This window comes from Leptodactylus fuscus, chromosome 3 (genome assembly GCF_031893055.1).
Source record: "Leptodactylus fuscus isolate aLepFus1 chromosome 3, aLepFus1.hap2, whole genome shotgun sequence".
Taxonomy (NCBI): Eukaryota; Metazoa; Chordata; class Amphibia; order Anura; family Leptodactylidae; genus Leptodactylus; species Leptodactylus fuscus.
This window is the reverse complement of record NC_134267.1, coordinates 46,857,825-46,880,807: the sequence shown is the minus strand read 5'-3', so window position 1 is coordinate 46,880,807 and position 22,983 is coordinate 46,857,825. Positions and strand designations below refer to the sequence as shown.

Below are 22,983 nucleotides of genomic sequence, written 5' to 3'. Positions count from 1 at the left end.
AGCGGTATACAAAATCTTGATGGACTTGTTCCAGATGCCGTATTAGGACATATTAATTCATGGAGATATTTATTTAAAGTAAATACAAGCATAGCCTGCTCTCTGACTCCACTTTTATTATTGAAGAATTTAGCTGTCATTTTAACATTGACACTTTGCCATACAAACTTATCTCTCTTCAGTTTCTCTCTCTCTCTCTCGGTCTCTGTCTCTCACTCTCTCTCTCGTCCACTTTCAGACCATTATTGAGAGACAAATGTTATGACTTGTATAATAAAAAGTTGTACAATTTCCCAATATACTTTCTGTATCTATTCCTCACAGTTTTCTAGATCTCTGCTAGCTGTCATTCATTCTGTTACTTCTAATGTATGAATCTATGACCATGGTCATGTGATTTATGGTCCATGATCATGTGTTTCAGACATCTACCTTGGTAATCGGCTGTGCACCTGTGTGCCCATCACATGACCATGGACCATAAATCACATGACCATGGTCAGACTTTTATCCACTAGAAGTAACAATGAATGACAACAAGGAGAGATCTAGAAAACAGAAAGTATATTGGAAAATTGTATATCTTTTTATTGTATAAACAATAACATTTGTCTCTTAATATTGGTCTGAAAGTGGCCAACCCCTTAGTTGTCATGGTGTTTTGTCCCCACTCGATGTTGTTAAAGACAAATTGGACAATAGGCTGTTAGAAGATGTAGATACTGAAAGAAGGAAACCTGAAAGACTTGTGGATCAATTTATACTATATAACTGCAGGGTTGTGTCAGATAGTGGGAAAATTGTGTTTCCATTACGTTGACCCTGATGAAAATTTCAAAATTCGTGTAAATTGTGATTTTGTGTTTTTTACTCATTCAAATTAATACAATGTGTCTGCAAAAAGATGATCTAACCGGTGAGACTAACAATGCAATCTGTTATGTCATATTTACTATATCCTTACTAACAAAATTAGTGGAGTTAAGATTAATACTTTGTTTGAAAATGTATGAACTAACATGAATACAAATATATACTAATAATTTGTGAAGAACAAGATGGCAGAATATTTTTGGCTTTCAACACTGTCTGAATTCTTCCAGGCATGCTATGGATCAGATTCCAGCATGTCTCAATCAAAATCTGATGCCAGATCTCTTCTACTTGTTTCCAATGTTGGTGTATACTGGTCGAATCACTTGGGTACGAATACAACTTTTTGTGGACCAATCTAGCACCTCTGCTTCATTATCATTGAACCATTTGTTTGCTAATCTTGGTGTTTTCTTCAGGTTGTTTCCTGATAGAAAACTGTTGTCCTTTTCATATCTATAGTACTCAAGTGTATTAAGTAACTAGTCTTGTATGATATTGTCATATAGCTCAGAATTGAGACCACCATCAAACCTGGTCAAGTATCCAATACCTTTCACCTTTTGTGAAACATCCCCATATCAGACTTCTTCCACCAAACTTGACAGTTCCTTCAATTTCTGGATCCATTAGCTCCCTTTTCCTTGTTTTTTTCCAGACTCTCTTGCACCCATCAAAGTGCCGTCTATTGACTTCAGTGCTTGGACGTTTGATCTCACTATTATGAAGCATATGAGCCACCTCTACGGCTGTATTTGTTGCCCCAGAATTGATAGACCTTGTGAGGAGCCAACTTGTTGACTCCATTTTTTTTGCTTGAACGTCCACCTCTTGGCTTTTGAATGAATTCTTTTGGTCTGGATCTGTAAGAAATTGATGACATCTATGTATTTTCATGATTGACACAAATCCATAGAACTAAATGGAGCTCAGTGGTCTGTAAAACTGACTGTGGGCGGGTTCACACCAGTGCCCAATCTCCACTTTGTGGGTTTCCGTCTTCTGCCGACAGGAGACTGAAACCCGGCAGTCAGTGTCTGCCCCTCAGCGCCCATGAGCGTCTTCTGGTCTTCGCGGTGAAACAATTTTTTTTTTTTTAACTGGACGCCAAGTCTTGCATGTCCGACTTTGTGTCCGGTTGAAAAAAACAAAAAAAACTGTTTCACCACGGAGACCAGAAGACGTTTACAGGCGGACACTTTGCAAACCCATTCAATTGAATGGGTTTGAAAACTGCCTGGCGGTTTCAGTCTCCTGTCCAGTTTCTTGGGCAGGAATCGGAAACTTGCAAAGTAGAGATCAGGCGCTGGTGTGAACCCACCCTGAGAGAATGTCTTCATTCTTTTTTTGATGGCCCATTGATGAATGTGTCCATAAAATTAAAGAGGCTGTCGTTGTAAAACTTTTAAAGTTTAAATCTGTTGGGGGCAGAAGGAAAAAAAAAACCAAAAAAACATACTCAGCTGTTCCCGTTGCTCTGGTTCGTCTGCTCTCCCGGGTCTCTTCTGGCGTTGTGCTAAGACTAATCCTTAGTAAGCCTTAGGAAGAGGATCCGTGATGCCACAGGTAGTGATATTCAGGTCCTTCGCTGATTGGCACGCCGGGGACAGGTGAGTAGAGATGAGCGAGTACTATTCGAAACGGCAGTATCGAGTAGTACGCACCTATAATATATATTTATATTATAATATAATATAATATATCCATTCATTACTATGGCTGCCGTTTCGAATAGTACTCGCTCATCTCTACAGGTGAGTATGCTTTTTTTTTTTTCACTACTAATAGATGTGCATGCAGTCTGTGAATCATATGTACACCACACATCCACAAAACACCGTAATGGAGCATATGGACATGAATTGCCGTAAAGGGACTTTTTAACCCCTTCCTGTGAAGCGCATTTATGGGCTCTTAAATATGGTACTGTTTGAGAAATAAGCTATATGAAGAGAAATTACACTGTCTATATTTGTGAGGCCTAGCTGAAAAACATTGTTATAAACCAGGTACTGTAGGGCCTGAGGTGGTGGTGCATAGCTCAGGAACTCTCTTTGACATTTCCTTAGAGGACATGATCCCACCTTATCACTGCGAAGGAGAAGTTGTACATGTATATCACTAGCACTACTGATGTAAGATGGTGACAGGTTCTTCTCTAATTTTTTTAATTTAAGAAATACATAACGAACAATAATACCTTTCAAGTCTTTGTGCCATGCAGCGCCCCCGTAGGAGCTGTAGTAGGCCATAAACTTTTTAGAAGCTTTCCTTAATTTCTGAATTCCTATTCAGATATTGCAGTGTTCTGGTTAGGACACATTCTTTGGCAAGAACACGGGCTGCTTCTGAACGTCAGAAGTTCCTGTATAGTCCCTCAACAATTCTGAAAGAGACTTTTACTGGTATTCCCCACTGATGGACTTGACTGTCAGTGCAGAGGTTATAGGAAGGCAATCAAATCAGTGACCTATTTTATGACTGCCATGACCTTTGTATATTCGCTGCACAATGCATGTGATTTGATCAAATCCAATTTTCCGTAATTTGTTTAATTGGTTTCCTGTTTTAAGTTTCTCCCAACCATGGACCGTTACTGAATAAGGTGTACCATAATGTGTTTAACCTAATGAGTTTTCTCGATTGCCCCTTTTAATGGCTTCCTTAATCTAGTAATTAGTGAAGTAACACTTGATTGACCCCTCAGTTGCCCCTCCGGGCTGCATTTGTTGATATTTTCCTTGGCACTTGAATTTGGAAAGAGGAAATAATATAGAAGTGAGTGTGGTGTGTGTATGATCATAGGCAAGTTTCCAAGTAGAAGAGCTTGGCTCCCTGCATTGTTTTCTTCCCATTTGTCTTCAGCTTCACTTCCTATGCAGTGTGTTGCCTTCATCCTCGCAGCTTTAGAACTGTATCCTGTTTCCTTCCTGTCGACCGACGTCACACTTTGACATTCTTGGACCATTCCTTGTCAGGTTGTCTATGACTCACTTCTGTAGTGAATTCCTGCATAGATATGACTTGAAAGTAGATTCTGGCTTGTACTATGCGGACCATTCTGAGTATGAGTGTTCAGTAATACTACTATAGAGATTGTCCCGATAACGTGTACAGATCTGTCCTTCTTTATTTTTCCTCTTGACTCAGATAACCCAAGATGAGTGATGTGAGATGACCAACTGGGGGAGAGAAAAAAAAAACAACTTTATCATTACTCACAATTCCTGACAGAGTAACTTTTTTTTTTTTTCTTTTCGTTTTTTCCCTTTTATGTCATAGGATGGTGTGAGCCAAGAGCAAGGATAAATAGTCATATAACGGCATTACAATGGGGGTCCAATGCTCCCGTCAGTGTCTGTCTTCTGGCTCAGACAGTAGCGGTCTTATGGACCGACTCAAACTGTCCATGATTTTATCTGCTATTTATGGTATTGCATGAGTTAATGAGTCAGACTCCTTTTACTATGCTACCTAGAACAAGCTCTAGGAATATATTGAGTCAAGAAAAAAATTTGGGACTTTGGAGTATATTACAGACTGCAAAGGCCTGCTGTTCCCAATATTGAGCTGAAGTGTGCAGTCTGCAAATAATATAGACTATCAATCAACATAGAGGGCTATTCCAGTAAGGACAAGTTATCCCCTATCCAAAGGATTGGTCATAATTTGCTGATCGGTGGGTGTCACACAGCTGGGACCCCCACCGATCTCAAGAACTCAAGGTGTTTTACAGGGTACTTGCTTGTAAAGCATGCTTCTTCATTCATTTTAATGAGGATTGCTGGAAATGGCCAAGTAAGTATTCGGTATGACCAGGCACCCTAGACGGAACGGGGGTGCAGAGCACCCCGTTTCTCTAAATCGGTGGTGGTGACTAATCAGCAAGTTGCCCCCTCTTCTCCTTTTTGGAATACCCCTTTATGTCCCATTCATATGAGAGAAATTGTGGCAATTGATGTTTTATTGACTGTCACTCATCGGCCTGAACATCGTGCTGTGAAAATGAGCCCTTAGGTCCATTCACACGGAGTAACGCGAGGCGTTTTTTGTGCTTATTTTTACGGCTGTAAAAAGACGTTTCCATTGAGTTCTAGAGTAAAATACGCCTGTATTTTTACTTCCGTAATTTTACAGCCATTATTTTACGGACGTAAAATTATGGAAGTATAAATACAAGCGTATTTTACTATAGAACTCAATGGAAACGTCTTTTTACAGCCGTAAAAATAAGCACAAAAAACGCCTCGCGTTACTCTGTGTGAATGGACCCTTTAGTGTGTAACTTCGTTTCTTATATAGATTTAAACATTTCATGCCTGTATTTTAAAGTGGCCAATAGATGTGCATTAAACTCTTCATATTCTAATAGCATTTATGTTGTACTTTACTTTTATTAACAAATTTTGTGTCTGTTCTGTATAAACCCATGCTGAAATCTTTCTCCTCCTTTTTGCTCACTAGTTTCTCAGTTGCCGGCATTACATGGTGATGACTTTATGTATGATGGTGACACTGATGACTTGTATGGGTGGGCAGCTCAGCACTACTCTATCATGCTGCATACAGGAGGAGGCTGTGGGGGTTCACTTAAAAATGGCTATGTCTAGGGTATTTTACCACCTAGAACAGTGGTTCTGGTGTCATGTTTGGGGCTGAATCAAACAAACATATTGTCCCAATATATTAAAACCTGTATTTGGATCCTGGCCCAATTGCATGTCTACCTGCCTCCTATATTCGGCATGATAGGTCTATGATATGCTGTACAGAAACCACCCACTGATTACTGTCCTGAAATATGAGACCAAATGTGGTAGAATAATGGACTATAACAGTATCTAGAGCTGCATTATATTAATTGTCCTTTTTTTTTCTTCTTTTTTTTTGTCTTCTAGTGACTGAAGCTGGATTTGGGGCAGATATTGGCATGGAGAAGTTTTTTAATATTAAGTGCAGAGCCTCTAGCTTGGTTCCCAATGTGGTTGTGCTTGTGGCTACTATCAGAGCTTTGAAGATGCATGGAGGAGGACCCAATGTGAGTTCCCAAAACCAGAAATTAACAACCAAATTGTAGTAATGACCTTTGATAAAGGCTATGTATAGAATAGGTATCTTCTATCATGAAGAGAAAATGAAATGGTTATTTGTTAATAATTGGCTAATTTCACATGCAACACTTTTACGCTGACTTCCAATGCCTGCTGCTTCCCTCTTGTTAATATAGATGCACTGCACCATCCCCAGTAGTTGTAAGAAAAATGTTTTTCTTTTTTTTCTTCTTCTATTTGAAAGCCGAAAGCCCGTAGGAACACATTTTTCATTGTATAGGACAAGTGGTTCTCAACTTGTGGTATACGTACTCCTAGAAATATGCCCCTCTATCCTCAGGGGTATGCTCTGCAGTGCGAATCTCCCCCTCCCCCTTCCCCATCGTGACATAATGGTAATTTGTTGTGTCTCAAACCACTGTTATACTCTGGGGTCTCTTCAGACTCCAGCGTATAATTATCTGGGCCTAGGAAAGGTGAGTAATCATGCACATTGGTATTGGTCCATGGCCTCTTCCAGCCTCCTGAATGACATCAGGATTTGGTGAAAGTGGTCAAGTGATTTACTTTATGTCATGATCTTTGGGGGCATTATATTATATATGGACCACTGTGGGGTCATTATTATAACATGTGGAGCACTTTGGGAACCATTATATTATATGGGGCACTGGGGGGCCGTTCTATTACTTGTGAAGGGCTTTTAGGTCTATCATATTACATATGAGGCTATTATACTACACATTTGGCACTGAAGGGGACATTACATAACTTGGTGAAGATGTCAAATGATGCCTTCTTTTGTTAACAATTATAAGTTATTGCTAGAGCTGGACCATTGATCAAAAAATAATGGAAAAGGATAGTCCATCTGGATAACTGATGTGATTTTGTTCATGTCAGTTACTTGGATTCAATTACAATATTTGCAGTTTTGTTCAGCCCAAACAGAAACCATTACACTGTCGGGTCTCTTAAGACCCCAGAGTATAATAAGCGGAGGGCCAGGGGAGGTGAGGAAACATTTTTTTTTAAAAAATAGTGTTTCTATCCTCCTCAGCGTGACTCCTTTCTGGCTGATGTCATGTGGCTTCACAATGCTTAGATCTATGGATCACATCATCACGTAACTCTGAGGCCCAAATTGATTCGGCCCTAATAAAACCCGTTCGGCAAATCTCTTTATCTCTTTCTCTTAATCTCACTGTAAAATGGGGTATGGCTTAAATCATCACCTTTATAATCTTAAAGGGGTACTCCCACGTCGCATACTTGCCCGTCTTCGTTCCTCTAAAATCTTCTGTCTTCCGGCTTTGGCTCGTCATTGGTGGGCGGGGTCACATATGCAAAGCCAAGCGGCGAGATGCCGCCGGCCCTGCGTGCGCGCTCATACACCAGTCTACCCTTCACAATGCAAATACAGACCCGACACCCTGCGGGTCTGTATTAGCATTGTGAAGGCTAGACTGGTGTATGAGCTTGCACGCAGGGCCGGCGGCATCTCGCCGCTTGGCTTTGCATATGTGACCCCGGAACGGAACAGCATCGCTTCTGCCGCTGCTGTCTTCATGCAGGGCAGAAGCATAGCGATGTGCCTGTGCCGGCGTCTAACAGTCCCCAGCATCCGCCTATTACAGCGGATGCCGGCATAGGTGAAGCCAGCAACATCGCTATGCTCCTGCCCTGCATGAAGACAGCAGCGGCAGAAGCGATGCTGTTATTCCGCTCCTCTACCCCCCCACGGAATAGCAGCATCACTTCTGCCACTGTTGGCTTCATGCAGGGCAGGAGCATAGCGATGTTGCTGGCTTCACCTGTCTCCCAAAGGGTAAACTACCCCTCCCCCTCCAGGCTCGCTCCCGTGTACTTAGCCCCTCCTCCCTCCCCCTGAGAGCAGCAGATACATCACTTGACTCAGGAGCAGCTAGGTCAGGGCTGTGGCCACAAAAAAATGAATAAAGTGAGATAGTGACCAAACAAAGCAGTTTTGCTGAAGCAGTGTATTTAGGAAAAGTCTTACATTCACATTTACAAGCATTATAGATAGGATCCTTGTGACGAGACAACCCCTTTAATTGAGGTAAAATACCCAATTAATTGCAATTTTTTTTCTTATTTTTCTTTTTCTTTTTTTCTTTTTATTATTATTTAGGTCATAATTGTCCTGCCCTAGTGAACTTTACTTTGGGGGTTCTTGGCTGAAATGTTTTCTCACTAGGGGGGTACTTTGCTTGAATAGGTTGAGAAACACTGATATAGAAGGTTAGTATCTGACCAGATCTCTAAATCTCCAGTTACAGTGCAGTGTCATTTCATTTCAGGTTACTGCTGGGGCTCCTCTAGCTAAAGAGTACACAGAAGAGGTAATGTATATTTTTCTATCTTATAGTATATGTCTATTGTCATATTAAAGCCTGTGCCATCTGACACTTGCAAAAAACCTACCCAAGGCAGGTTGAAGATATTTATTTTACAAAGATTGTATTATGGGGTTGGTATTTGCCAGCATTCCTGTACAGTGTATAGAAAATTACCGTGTTTCCCCAAAAATAAGACAGTGTCTTATATTAATTTTTGCTCCTAAAGACGGGCTAGGTCGTCTTTTTTTTCTATTTTTAATAACCTAATTTTTTAACAAAATTGTTTAGGAACTATTTTTTTTCTAGCAAGATCTGACATTTTAATTGATGCCAGTTTGGGAAACACTTGGCCTTGAAGAAAAAGTTATAAAAAGCCGGCAAACTGACAAAAAATATCAATTCTGGCACGGTTTTCGTTAAATATTTTGTTACTTCTGACACTGCTTAGGTCAATATGACCACAGAAATAGTCAATGGGGGTGTGGGAGTTTTTTTCTTTAACTTTTTGGGATGGGGGAGTAATGTCTTATTATACTCCAGCTTTTTTTTTTTTCCCCATCAATAAAACTTTTTTTTTTTTTGCACAACATTTTAGCCCCACAAGGGTAGTTGACTTTGTGGTCTTTTGATTGTATTGATGTCTTATGTGGCCAGCCTTAAAGGGATTCTACCATTAAAATCAATTTTTTTTTCCTCGTTGACACATAGGAATAGCCTTAAGAAGGGCTATTCTTCTCCTACCTTTAGATGTCTTCTCCGCACCACTGTTCGGTATAAATCCCGGTTTTCGTCTGTATGTAAATGAGTTCTCTCACAGCACTGGGGGCGTCCCCAATGCTGCGAGAGAACTCTCCAGCACCGCCTCCATCTTCTTCAGGAACGGCCTCTTCACGCGTCTTCTTCTGGCGCTGACGGTCAAACTTCTAGGCTTCAGGCCTCGGGCAGAGCTGACTGGGCATGCCCGCGGCCACAAGATAAATGGCCGCTTACACAATTTGAGACTTTCTTCCGGCACAGTCTGATACTGGAGTTTTGAAGGTAGACCTGAGGGCCTTTATTAGGCGCCAACTACCATGTACTGACATCGGCTCCCCATGATCTAATTTGTGGGGGTACCAAATCTCACTATTGTAAACATTAGCCACCTTAATGGCAAACATCTGACGTCTTCATTGATCAGGTATCTTCAGAAGCCGATACAGAGAGAATGGAGCAGGAAGCGGACTGTTCTCTTGTCTGTTTAATGGTGAAGACAGTCACGGAGGCTTAACTTCTGTTCAGATGAATGAAGCTGACCTGCAGTACATCTATTACGCGGAGAACAGGGTTGTCTGCTTCCTGCTCCAGTCTCTATATCAGCTGCTGGAAACAGCAAATTGATGCAATTGCTGAGTGTCGGCCCCTTCCCTAAATTTGTTATAAGTGTCCTATCTTTAGGATAGTTCATCACAATTTTTAGTCTGAAACCCCCTTTAAAAGCTGTTGGAAAGACCACATTGCAGTTAGGCCCCTGGCCTAAGGATCAGACATGGAGAAGGATAGGCAAGCTGAGTCTCAAACTATGTCAGAGGAAAGTCAGGAGATCCCCCAAGCACATTACATGGTTAATGGGTTTGGCTGACATTAATGTGTATGACCGCCTCTGGTTAAGTATATTAAGAAGACGTACAGATAGGCATGCTCCCGTGTACAACACTTGTGTCAGGAATATGTCAAGTTTTTTGTCTTTCGTGTGTAATTGATCATTTCAGACCTCAGACGTAGACAAGAATTTCTAAGAACGTATAAAGTTGCAGGGCTGAAGGCTTATTATGTCCTTATTATAAATCGGACAATGAGGTGTCGCACTATACAACTGTGCTAGATGAATAATTTAGTTGGCTTGTGATATCTCTTCTCATATCTAATAGATGCTTAAGTCCTGACCGTACACGGCTTATAAGCACTTTTTCTGTATATATGTACAATATACACAGAAAAGTACTAGAAACGGCGTTCCAATACAGTGAACTCCATATATGCCTTCATCGTGTTTTACTGGGAATCCACTGTAGATGGAACCAGTAAGCACACCATTGCCTGCTTGTTATAGGCTGTTGGCCAGGGTTGTCACAAGCAGCCTGCACTGGCATAATGATGACATGTGATATTTGACAAGACTGATAGCAGGTCTGATACATCATGCTTGAAAGCATCTGCTTAGCCATATGCTCCAGTCTGGACAACATACTGTAGATCACCAGCCATGAATTATTCACATACTGTATGGAAACTTGGACAGTGCATTCAGCTGGAAAAGACATGTGATCGGACAATCTAATAAGACTCCCTTTCTTGTCTTCCTACAGAATCTGCAACTGGTTCGGGACGGCTGCTGCAATTTACAGAAGCAGATCCAGATTGCTCAGCTGTTTGGTGTGCCAGTTGTGGTGGCCTTAAATATCTTCAAGTAAGTTCTCCATTGCCATTAAATATAGTACTAAAGCTAAACAGAAGTGCAAAAGAAATTCTACTTGGGTATTTCATGTGATGTTCATGTAACCTTTTATTCCTGGACTTTCCGCATGCACTGATCTCACCAGAGAACTGGACCGACTGCAGAGCTTGGGAATCCCCCCCCCATCCCTCCTTGTTCTCAAGTGTCCAAACTTAAGCAAGTGACCCATTTTAAACTTTGTATCGGATAACTATCTAACTCAAGTCAACCTATCCAACCAACCCAACATGAAGAGGAGAGGAGAAGAAGAAAAAAAATTCACTTGATGATGAGAACTAATGACTGATCTATAAATATAACACTATAACAAAAATTTATTACATTCCCTTTCATATCCTTTTTACACAATGACGCTGTAGGTGGTTTGTGTGTAAGGGGTGGGGTCCTGAAACTGGCTACCATAAGAAACTTAGGGGGCTAGTGTCTTTCATACACAAGAGTTTAGCGTTTTCATTGGAAAGTGCCCTCCCCCTTTAACTCTTTGGCTGTAATGCACCAATAACTGCACTTCCCCTCTTGGGCAAATGTATAGTCCCATAGTGTAGAAGACTTTTCCATATCTGAGCGTCTTTAATAGAGACATATTTTTTTTCTTTTATAACCATTACCTAATGGCTATGGAACAGGAAACTTTTTTTTTTTTTTTTACTTTGTGTGACATCTTATGGGGACAGTTAAACCCCAGTCTGTCTTATTTACTGTGTATTAGAGCTCCATTATTGATGGGTGTAACTTTCCTTTCTGACAACATGTCCTGGCAGCTGAATTGTGATACTGACATCACTGAACATTGACATATAATGTAATTGTCGCACTTATGGCACTAAACAGGCCTACAGTGGTGTAATGTGACTAGAATTATTGCATCTGCTGGCACTAGACCCGCTCTTCAATAGATTATTCTCGCCTTATTTAAAATGTACGTATTCTACTAGTCCTGGTGTATTGTCATATTTCCAGTTACATGACCTTGCCGGTGATCCGGCATAAAGGTTTCATTTAGCTTTGTCAAATTCTCCACCCTGCTTCTATAGGGATAATTCAGCCTTTTTATATATTTTTTTTACCTATAGTAAGAAACCCAGTAACCAGTAGTAGTTAAGTGTAGAAATATACTTTTCAGGTGTAGGGTGTGTACATCCTACAGGTGTAGATTCAACTATGCATGTCTACAGTGGTTAAGGACTGTTCACACATACTTCAAACTTTCAGAGGAACAAAAGTTGAACAAAATAGTGGAAAATTTCTGCACAATAAACAATCATCCCCCCGACCCCTCACAATCTCTACTAGTCTTTGTTGCCCACACTCAGTATAATAAACCTTTTAGTGGGCCTCAATAGAGTGTATCACCCCCTTAGTGACCCCATATAATATCATGTTCCCTCCTTGTGGCCCCACACAGCATAATGTTCCTTCTTTCCCACATAGTATAATACCCTCCCCCACAATATGCTTAGGGCTAAAACGCCATGTTGTGGAAATTCTGCATATTTTGCTGCGTTTTTTTAAGCCATTAGTGGTTTGAAAAGGAACGGAAAATATAAAGAAAGCACTTGCGAGTTTCCCATCCGTTAAAATACACTTCTGAGTTTTCACTCAAAAAATCTCAGCAAAATATGCAACAAGAAATGCTGCGATTCCGCAATGGTGGACCCTAAATAATTAAATGTTCCCTGAGGCCATATGACTGCAGTCTTCTCTGGTGCCTTTTGGTTTTGGACAAGCAGACATATTGTAGTGACCCAACTACATGAACCTTGCCTGCTTTCACCAGCCGACAGGAGAGTCAGAAACTGAATTGTGAAGTAAAGACCAAGATGAGTGTCTGGTGGGAGGAGCTATAGCAGGACAAGATACCGTATATACTCGAGTATAAGCCGACCCGAATATAAGCCGAGGCCCCTAATTTTACCACAAAAAACTGGGAAATGCAGCAGCTACTGGAAAATTTAAAAAATTTAAATGGTCGGAGTTTTTGGGTGCAGTAGTTGCTGGGAAAGGGGAGGGGGTGTTTGGTTGTCTGTCTGCCCCTTCCCTGAGCTTGAGGACTGTTTTCTTTTTCCCCCACTTGGAATTCAGTCTGGCTATTAACCCCTTCCCGATGGAACAGGAGCACTGCAGATCCCCTATATTCAGTAGACCGGGCACTTTCAGACACAGGGATACCTAAATGTGTTTGTGTTTCACAGTGACTTTCTACTTTTATATGTATTCTAGGGAAAGGAGGGATTTTTTTTTAAAGCTTTTTTTCCCCCCACTATTTTATGGGAGATTCCATGCATTGATATTGCAGCTGGTCATAGACCCCCCCCCCCCCCCCCCCGCCTCCTAAAAAAAGAAAAAAAAAAATTTCTTTTTTCTTTTTTTTTTTTGCTGACTCGAGTATAAGCCGAGGGGGCTTTTTCAGCACAAAAACTGTGCTGAAAAATTCAGCTTATACTCAGGTATATACGGTAATTTACATGAATACAGTTTGTATAGAGATTGTATTGCAGTCAAAAATATTCCTGTTTTGGCCTTTTTTTGTAAGCTTTATTTTTCTCTTAAATATACAGAACTGATACTCCAGCTGAAATTGACCTAGTCTGCAAAATAGCTAAGGAGTCTGGGGCCTTCGATGCCGTTCCATGTAATCACTGGTCATTTGGCGGCAAAGGAGCTCTGGAACTAGCTGACGCTGTGAAGGGAGCTGCAGACCAAGACATTGACTTCAGATATCTATATGACTTAGAGGTAAGAGAATTTACATATTCAGCCTCTTAAGAAATGGATTTTAGTCTTTAAGAAATGGAAATGCATGATTTGTGGCACATCCCAAAGTTTCTAACTTGGTAACATCTTACACTCCTGGGGATTTGTATAGTTTTTGACCAGATGAGTTGTCCTATGTTTCTCTTTTCTGCTTCTCCTTTCGTATCTGAGATTTGCATCAAACATCTGCCAGTGATTTATTTCTGTTACTTTTACTGTATTCTTGGTGAGATGTTCTATGTAAGAAAGTGTGAAGATGTCATACCATCACAACTATCAAGTGTTAGTTATAAAGTATCGCTATAAATGTTGACCACGTTTACCTCTTAAACTGGCCATATACATTAGATTATCCAAGCCCAATGATTTTGGCTGGACTTTCTAATACAGGGGTCCTCTAACTTTTCAAACAGGGGGCCAGTTCATTGTCCCTCAAACCACTGGAGGGCCGAAATATAGTTTAATTTTTTTTTTTAGTTTATATGCTCCACAGTAGCGCCCCCCCCCCAGTATTATCTGTGCCTCAGTACCCCCCACTGTATTATATGCTCCTCAGTACCCCCCCCCCACTGTATTATATACTCTTCAGTATGCGCCCCACCCCACTGTATTATATGCACCTCAGTATGCCCCTCACCCCACAGTATTATATGCTCCTCAGTACGCCCCCCCACCCCAAAGTGTCATATGCTTCTCAGTACGCCCCCCCCAGCCCACTGTATTATATACTCCTCAGTATCACCCCCCCACACACACACTGTATTATATACTCCTCAATACCAACCCACTGTATTATATGCTCCTCAGTAACCCCACTGTATTATGTTCCTCAGTACACCCCCACCCCACTGTATTATATGCTCCTCAGTACCCCCCACTGTATTATATGCTCCTTAGTACCCCCCACTGTATTATATGCTCCTCAGTATCATCCCACTGTATTATATACTCTTCAGTATGCCCCCCACCCCCCTGTATTATATATTCCTCAGTATCATCCCACTGTATTATATACTCCTCAGTATCACCCCCCCACACACACTGTATTATATGCTCCTCAGTACCCCCCCCCCCCCCACTACATTATATATCATAAGATATATTACAAAGTTTCATATTTTAACCTCTTCATTTGAGAAAAGTTCTTTATAACTGGAGGTATACCTTAATGTAGTCATCATTTATTTGACAGGTTAGAGACTTGCGAGAACACTGAGAACCTAAGATATTGTGGGTCTGACTGCAGTGTCCCTGTACATGTTTGATGTCTTGCCATTTTAAGACCATGTTAGGATGATCTATACAAATAAAGCTGGAGCAAGCTAGATGTATTCTTTTGACTTTCTAGTCACGGAGGAGACAGGCTGTCTCCTTTCTCTCCCAGAAGAGGAGAGGGAGTGTGTACCCAAAGTCTGGTCGCTAAAAGTCAGCGTTTGGTGCTTCTAATTAGTCAAACAAGAGATTAGCTATATTACATTGGTCACTTTTTTCAGTTCTGGGTGTGTGACACTGTCTGTGCCTTATAGCCACAACCAGACCTGTGAGCTTCTGGCCAGGCTTGGCAGCCTTTTTGCTCCTACACAGCACTGCCTGTGCAATTTTTGTGAAGCAAGAGAAAATAAGAGTTAAAAAAAACCAAAAAAAAACAAAACACTCTTTTGAGAAAGGGAGAGACTGCCAGACGTAGAAAAACCTTATTTGTTTGGATGGTTTCAGCTGTCCTTTAAAGGCGTTGTCTAGGAGTTGGACAAACCATTGAGGGGCCTGTGGCAGGTGTAACATTAAAATATTAACTCCACCTGTCCCCGACGCTTTGTTGTCTGTTGCCACGTTCCATATGGTTCCACATAGTGCCTTGTTCCCTGGAAGCCCTGCCACTCTCTATGATCTAGTAATTTGTACAGGGGCTAGACATCCCCTCTCCGCACCTAGAACCATCAAGTGCATTCCAACCACCATCAGCCAGGAGACATTTCCGCAGGCTGTGCCACAGATGGCATGACCCCTCATTACTGCACCAACCATGTGGTCTCAACTGTGATTGAATACCACTCCCATCCTCTACATACTCCTCCACTGGATTGCTGGATTCCATTTACATATATTAGTATGTCTGTGTATTATTGATATTCAGTAGCTTTTTGATTGTTTTAATACTGTCTCACTTTTGTAAATTTTTGGGTGTTGAGGAAATATCTATTTTCTCTGAAGATCTTTGCAGTATATAATAGGCCGGGTGGTAAATTTTGAAGGTTTTAGAAGCCTCTTTAATTGTGAATTTATTACATTTGCAGTTGATGAGTTCCATGTTGTGTCTGCTGGATCCGTACAGTCTATTTAAGCTGTATAAACTCATGTTCAGGTGGTGTAAATATTATTTTTGTCATTGAGAAGCAGAGTTTGTGAATCGGTGTCTCTGGGGCATTAGCCGCTTGGCGATTGTTTAACATTCGACTGGTCAGAAGGCGATTCCTCTTGGTGAACGTAGTGAAAATAAGCTTTGTCTGTTCCTGACCTTAAATGGTTTAAACAGTTTAGATCACTTTGTCAAGAATGGCAAGCTGCTTTTTATGGTATTACTATGGAATCGCAGGAACTTGGTAGAAAACAGATAATCGGCCTACATTTTGCAGACCTCTTTTTGTTTACACTTTTTCTCCCAAAATCTTTTCCAATACGTTTTTCTTTGGACAATAAACTCTTTTATCTTTGCACAGAAATTGCATGGAAGGTTAAGTCCCATTGCCGGCAAAAAGATTTTGTGGATTGATGATTTACAATTTCTTTTTCTATACATGGTTTCAGATTCTAGAACTTCTTTATTCTCTAGACCTCTGGTTCTCAACTCTACTAATGCGGCAACCGTTTAATACAGTTCGTTATGTTGTGGTGACCCCCCCAAATTATTTTTATTGCTACTTCATAGCTGTAATTTTGCTGTTATGAATCGTAATGTAAATATCTGATGTGCAGGATCCTATAGTATATATTTTAGTAGTCCCCTGTTATATATAACAGCCTCACCTTATAATAGTGCTCCTTATATATAACAATTCCTCCCTTACAGTCCTATGAAAAAGTTTGGGCACCCCTATTAATCTTAATCATTTTTAGTTCTAAATATTTTGGTGTTTGCAGCAGCCATTTCAGTTTGATATATCTAATAACTGATGGACAAAGTAATATTTCAGGATTGAAATGAGGTTTATTGTACTAACAGAAAATGTGCAATATGCATTAAACCAAAATTTGACCGGTGCAAAAGTATGGGCACCTCAACAGAAAAGTGACATTAATATTTAGTAGATCCTCCTTTTGCAAAGATAACAGCCTCTAGTCGCTTCCTGTAGCTTTTAATCAGTTCCTGGATCCTGGATGAAGGGATTTTGGACCATTCCTCTTTACAAAACAATTCAAGTTCAGTTAAGTTTGATGATCGCTGAGCATGGACAGCCCGCTCTCAAATGATCTGAAAACAAAGATTGTTCAACATAGATGTTCAGGGGAAGGATACAAAAATATTACTGTGTCCATCAGCTATTAGATATATCAAAGTGAAATGGCTGTTGCAAACTACAAAATATTTAGAACTAAAAATGATTAAGATTAATAGGGGTGCCTTTTTCATAGGACTTTTTCATAGGACTGTATAATAGCACTCCTTATATAAAACAGTTCCTCCATTATAAATTACCCTCTTATATATTAGAGGACTGTTATAAGGGGGAGATATATACATTTGTTCCCACTTATATTTAATAACCCCCCTATATATAATAATTCCTCTCTTATAATAGTTCCCCTTATGTATAATAGTTCCTCCATTATAAATACTAGCTCCCTTATATATAATAGTTCCCCCCCCACAATAAATATTAGCTCCCCCTATAAATAATAGTTTGCCCCATAGCAGGTGATACCTTTCCCTTACTAGAAAAAAAAAAAAAATCTTGTACTCTCCTTAGCATACTCCCACGATGAGCGGCGCAGCTGAAGACTCTCCCTGTAGTACAGGTACAGGTGGTGTAATGCAGTGACGTCATCACACCACTTACTCCGTGATGTCCTGTGCGCTATCCGCAGTCCTCTATGGCAGAGCAGGGACCTGTCAGCTCCCTGCTCTGCCATAGAATTAAACAGTATCTGCTTGAACAGCATTGCACGCCGATACAGCTGTGGAGGTCCTGGGATCCGGAGCATCACGCTAAAAACCTGATGCTCCTGATCCGGGGACCCTTGTGGAGCAGTGTCTTGATTCCTAAGGACATTGGAAATGTGTTTTCCGATGGTCTTAGGCTACCCCTGTGGAAGGGTCGTTCAATCCCCAAAGAAGTCGTGACCCACAGGTTGAGAACTGAAACTCTAGGCCAAGACGGTGTGTTTTTGTTTGTTTTTAAACAACGAGAACATTAAAATGAAAAAGCACAAAACTGAGAAGTATAGTTTTTGACTCTGATGGTTTCATTAAATGGTGCAATAGAACAGGTTATACATTTCTCTGACTTTTTTCAGCATGTTATTTGTAAGTTATGGCATTCAGGTGTAGGAATTCCTACAGTCAATACTAACTAAATTTTGCCTTTCTAACGAAGTTGGACCTCTTGGACATCCGTCTTATCTCATGTTTGTTTGCATCTTTATAAATCACATATCTGTTTATAGCATGCTATGCAATAATCCATATAGGGATTGCAGCTGCTACCAGGCCCAGAAACTAGGGGGCTCTAGAGGTTACTCTTAACACGCTAGCCCTGTTCTTGTTTTATGTTAAAGGGATGTTCCAAGTTCCCCTTCCCCACTCACTCAAAAAAGGCTTAGAATAATAAATACTATATAGTACTGTATAATAACCTCTACACTCACACCCGAATCCAGTAGAGTCTACAGCCCTCCCCTCTTTGCGGTCCTGGGCTTTGAAGGGATTACCTTGTCAGCCAGGAAGCCAATCAATAGCTTCCAGCCTCATTACTCTATTACTCATAGATGGTCTATGTACCATTATTTGCTACAGGGAATCAAGTAGAGGTGATTCTACAGTTTCCAAATATGTTTGTTATTTCACTTTGGAGCGGTTTTGAAAATAAATAAAGAAAAATTATATAAAAAATAATGTAAACTAAAAAATAAGCATATTAAGTATTGCCATGTGCATAAGTTCCAGATGATCAAAAAATAGTTATTTGGGATTCTATTTGGTGAATGATGTTAAATAGTGAAACAAAAAATGACGCTGCAATGTGCAAATTGATGGCTTTGGTCACTTTGCCAAAAACAGACATATCTGGACAACGGAGGAAAATGGCATTTGATTAAGGTAACCCCAAGTTATCTATGTGCTAGGTTCTGGTGACCCTCCCTGTAAGTGCATCTGCTTCGCCTGGAGGGTTACTTTATAGTCCACTGGGTCCATCAGGGCTTGCTGCCATCTGAAAATGGATCCGACAAAGATGCCATGACTCCATTATAAACAGATGCTATAAAGCTAATGTAAGAGCCAAGAATACTTTTAAGACTGATTTAAGCTGTGTAATGTGTGCCGTGCCTTCTTGGAGCTTGTCCTTGTAACACAGAGTTTCTGCTCGTATTGATCACCTTACATGTCGTCTGCCCATATTAATAATCCTCACCATCTTTACTTCAAGATTTAAAATGGATCTCCAGATTGGGTGCAAACCCCGACAATAGACTAGTGGTTGCTGCCTCCTCACCTCCATACACTTCACATACACTATGTAATCTTGTTGAGCATTTTTTTTTTCTTATACTTTGACTGCACATTTGTGCCTGTTAATGAATACTCAGCCTGATCAGTGTTTTTGTTTTTTTGCACAAGTCTTGTCAATAAAGCTCGATTCCTGCCCCCAAGGTGAGCAGATGTTCTCCTTCATAGCGGTATCGGGGAGTTCAGCAGGTTAGGATTAAGTATCTCTTAATTGAGAAACGCGATCACAGGACGATCATGTCAGGATGAACTTTCCTGTTTGGATACAAGAGGATCTTATTAAAATCTGCAGCTTTCCCACAGCAGATGTTCTCTCTGAATCTGGTACATCTAATGCTTTTGGTGACCTTGTAGCAGAAAGGTATGTTGTCCTCTAGATATCATCTAAAGTTACTTAGCCAGTCAGCAGATGTATCCCTTTTAAGGGACAAGGACACTATGAATTACATAAAAATCCTTGTGGTTTTTTTCAGGTTACTCATTACTAAGTGATATTTGCTAATTGTCTTTGGAACATTAGCGTTGCAATGCTCAGGAGTAGAGCTGAGGAGAGGTGTGTGTGTGTGTGTGTGTATATACACAATATAATATATATTACAGTACAGATGAAAAATGGCATTTTATAGGGTAACGTGAGGGGTCAGTGACACGAGACATGCTTTCAACCATTTCCTTCATTACTGAGTTGAGAATTTATAATGGGCACTGCTGAGTTATAGAACAGACTATGCAGCCACATGGTCATCTGTCCACTTTTGGCTCCAACATGTGAGATCAGTGCAGGGCAGGAAATTGAAATTGAAAGCTTTCAAACACCCCATCAATGACTGTTATGTCTGTTTTTGGGGGGGTACAACGAGGGCAGTTGAGTATAATCAACTGGAATTGGGTTTTCCATAATAAATATCAACACATGCACTACCTTAGTACACCAGAAGTTCCCCGGTAACCAGGCATTAACACCTCTACTTCCATGGATAACCAAGGAAGTTAGTATTCACCCTGCAGTACCCCCAAACCATTGGAAAAACTCATTAACCTTCTTATTTGTACCACCAGTAAACTTGTGCTTGCGGTGAGAGTGTTGGTACGAATAGTTATACAATTTTCTGTCCTATCATATACTGTATGTATGGGATACCTGATGTCTTTCATATTAGAACCTATAAAGCTTCTTGGGACCCCTGTGGTTCAAGTCCAGAGTCTTAAAGGGGTTGTCCCATCACAAGGATCCTATCTATACTGCTAGTTTACATGGATTTAAGACTTTTCCTAAATGCATTGCTTTATAAAAACTGCTCTGTTTGGCCGCTATTTTAATTTATTTACTTCATTGTTTACACTCCGTTTCTATGGCCCTTGGGATTATCTGCTCATTTGTCAAGTGATGTAGCTGCCTGCTCTCAGGGGGGAAGGAGGAGCTGGGAGCAGCTCTGAGCTGTTTGTGTCTTTTTAGTAGCGCAGCTTCTCAGATAAGGGAGGTGAGAGCTCCAGGATTTCTGAGCTCTTATCAGTCGGTTTAATTGAATTTGGCTGATAAGGGCTGAGATAGGGAGTCCGTTACCTCTGTATGTAATGCAGGCTGACTCAAATCTAGCTCTGCTACATCAGCTTCACACTGTGGTAATTCATTTACAACCAATCCCATGCAAACCCCGCCCACCTATGTGCCAAGAAAAGCAGGAAGTGAAGAGAGCACAATAGCCTGCAGGTTAGTGAACAAGCGTCATGGGAATACCCCTTTAATCCATGAACTACAAGCTGGTGAGCCTGCGGTATACCCTGAAAGCTTTATTGCTCCAGTACTTGGCATAGGCTGGTTGAGGATTAATTATATGGACCACGGTTTGAATGTTTTTTACTAGTAGAAAGAAATGAATTCTTGTTACTTTTTATCAGTAACGTTATTCACCCATAATTAAATAAGAGGTGCAAATGGACAGATCGTTAAATGGGTTGTCCAAGATCAGATACTAATCGCCCACCTTTAGGTGAGTTCATCGGTGTCTTGGAGGGTGTTTGACATACAGCACTCCCTCCAACCAGCTGATATTTGCCTGGAAGCAAATACGGTGCACTATTGCAGCCCAGCTCCTATTCAAGGATGTATCATAATTATCTTGTCTTGGACAGCCCCTTTAAAATTTTATTGCGCATTCACCCTGCTGTAGACAGTATATCACTATCTGCACTTGCTATAATTCAAAGCGCACCCACAATGATTACAAAACATTAAGAGACAGACTGGTTGCTTTAGGCAAAATGTGACCCCAACGGGAGAGGAAAGGCCTCTAAATCCTTTCTTAGCCAAGTTGCATAAGAATAAAACAGTGATGTTCTTGAAAATGGAGCTGCAAGGCAGAACAAGAAATGCATCTTTGGAAAGCAGCTCTATAAAGTACTGTCATCAGTATGATAACGATTTTCCTGCAGACTCCAATTAAGGAAGAATGTATAACTGGTTTATAACACATTCTAGTATCAGCTAACGTATAATTTTTTATTTTAGACATATATATTTAATTTTTGTTTATTTATGTTTTATGTAGATTGTGAGCCCCACATAGAGCTCACAATGTACATTTTTCCCTATCAGTATGTCTTTGGAATATGGGATGGAAATCCATGCAAACACGGGGAGAACATACAAACTCCTTGCAGATGGTTTTTTTGCCCTTGGCAGGATTTGAACACCAGGATTCCAGTGCTGCAAGGCTACAGTGCTAACCACTGAGCCACCGTGTGGCCATATATAGTATTTAATTTTCAGTGATTTGTTGTATTTCTGAAAAAATAATAGTGATTTGTTCACATTCTCTAGTTTTACATTGCTTGATGTTAGAAGGGAATTGAAATTTCAGAGTTTGGTTTGCAAAAATGACTATTGACCAATATATATATATTATAATATTTTTTTTTTCTTCTTTCAGCTCCCTATTGCAGAAAAGATCAGAACCATAGCTCAGAAGGTCTATGGTGCTGCAGATATAGAACTGTCTCCAAAAGCTCAGGCTAAGATTGACGTCTACACACAACAGGTAAAGTCTATTATCCAATGTGGGCTCAATCATTCAGTCATTTAGTAATAGAAATCTGGCGGTCGAAAGTTGTGACAGTGTTTGACCACACGGAGGGTGCTGCCACACAATATACTGACTGCACCACAGCCGCAGTCAATGTTGGGATAGCTAGTTCTTTCCCTTTTGTAAATGAAAGCGTTTTTTGGCTTTTCCTCAATACTAACTGTGCGGTTTTGCATGTCACAGCATGATCATCCATAAAGGAAACCACTGATCAATTATTACTTAAAGGGAGTGTGTCACCCGAACCCAGCATATCAACCCAGCTGTGCAGATAACCCAAGTGTTTTTCTCCTTGTGGATCGGTGCCTCTGTTGCTGTGAGGTTGCAGTTGCCTCATTGTTCCAAACAGAGCATTTGCGTATTGATAATAGACTGTGTACTCTGAACAGCAGGACGCACCGATTGATGAGAGTAAAAGTTAGGTATGGGGTGCGTGAATCCATTTGTTGGGCTCGCTTAATAAGCTGACTGCTGTTTAAATGTGGAAGCCCCCGACACCCTAGTACTGACTGCAGCTGTGGTGTGGCCAGATCATTGTGTAGCCGCACTCTGAGACTTATGTGATAAGTAATAAAACCCTCCCGGATTCTGAACTACAGGGCTTGATAACTTCTCCCCAAATGTTTATACAGTGCAAGAAGTT

General features: G+C 40.6%; 1 protein-coding gene across 1 annotated transcript in view; it reads left to right on the top strand.

Annotated features, from left to right (window-relative positions):
- The window catches only part of MTHFD1L (methylenetetrahydrofolate dehydrogenase (NADP+ dependent) 1 like), a 128,796-nt gene that overhangs the window by 68,458 nt on the left and 37,355 nt on the right, over positions 1 to 22,983 (top strand). The window contains exons 21-25 of the mRNA XM_075267508.1: positions 5,772 to 5,911; positions 8,246 to 8,287; positions 10,633 to 10,733; positions 13,340 to 13,517; positions 22,188 to 22,295. Of these exons, the coding sequence (XP_075123609.1) occupies positions 5,772 to 5,911; positions 8,246 to 8,287; positions 10,633 to 10,733; positions 13,340 to 13,517; positions 22,188 to 22,295 (569 nt within the window). The remainder of the gene's footprint in view (positions 1 to 5,771; positions 5,912 to 8,245; positions 8,288 to 10,632; positions 10,734 to 13,339; positions 13,518 to 22,187; positions 22,296 to 22,983) is intronic.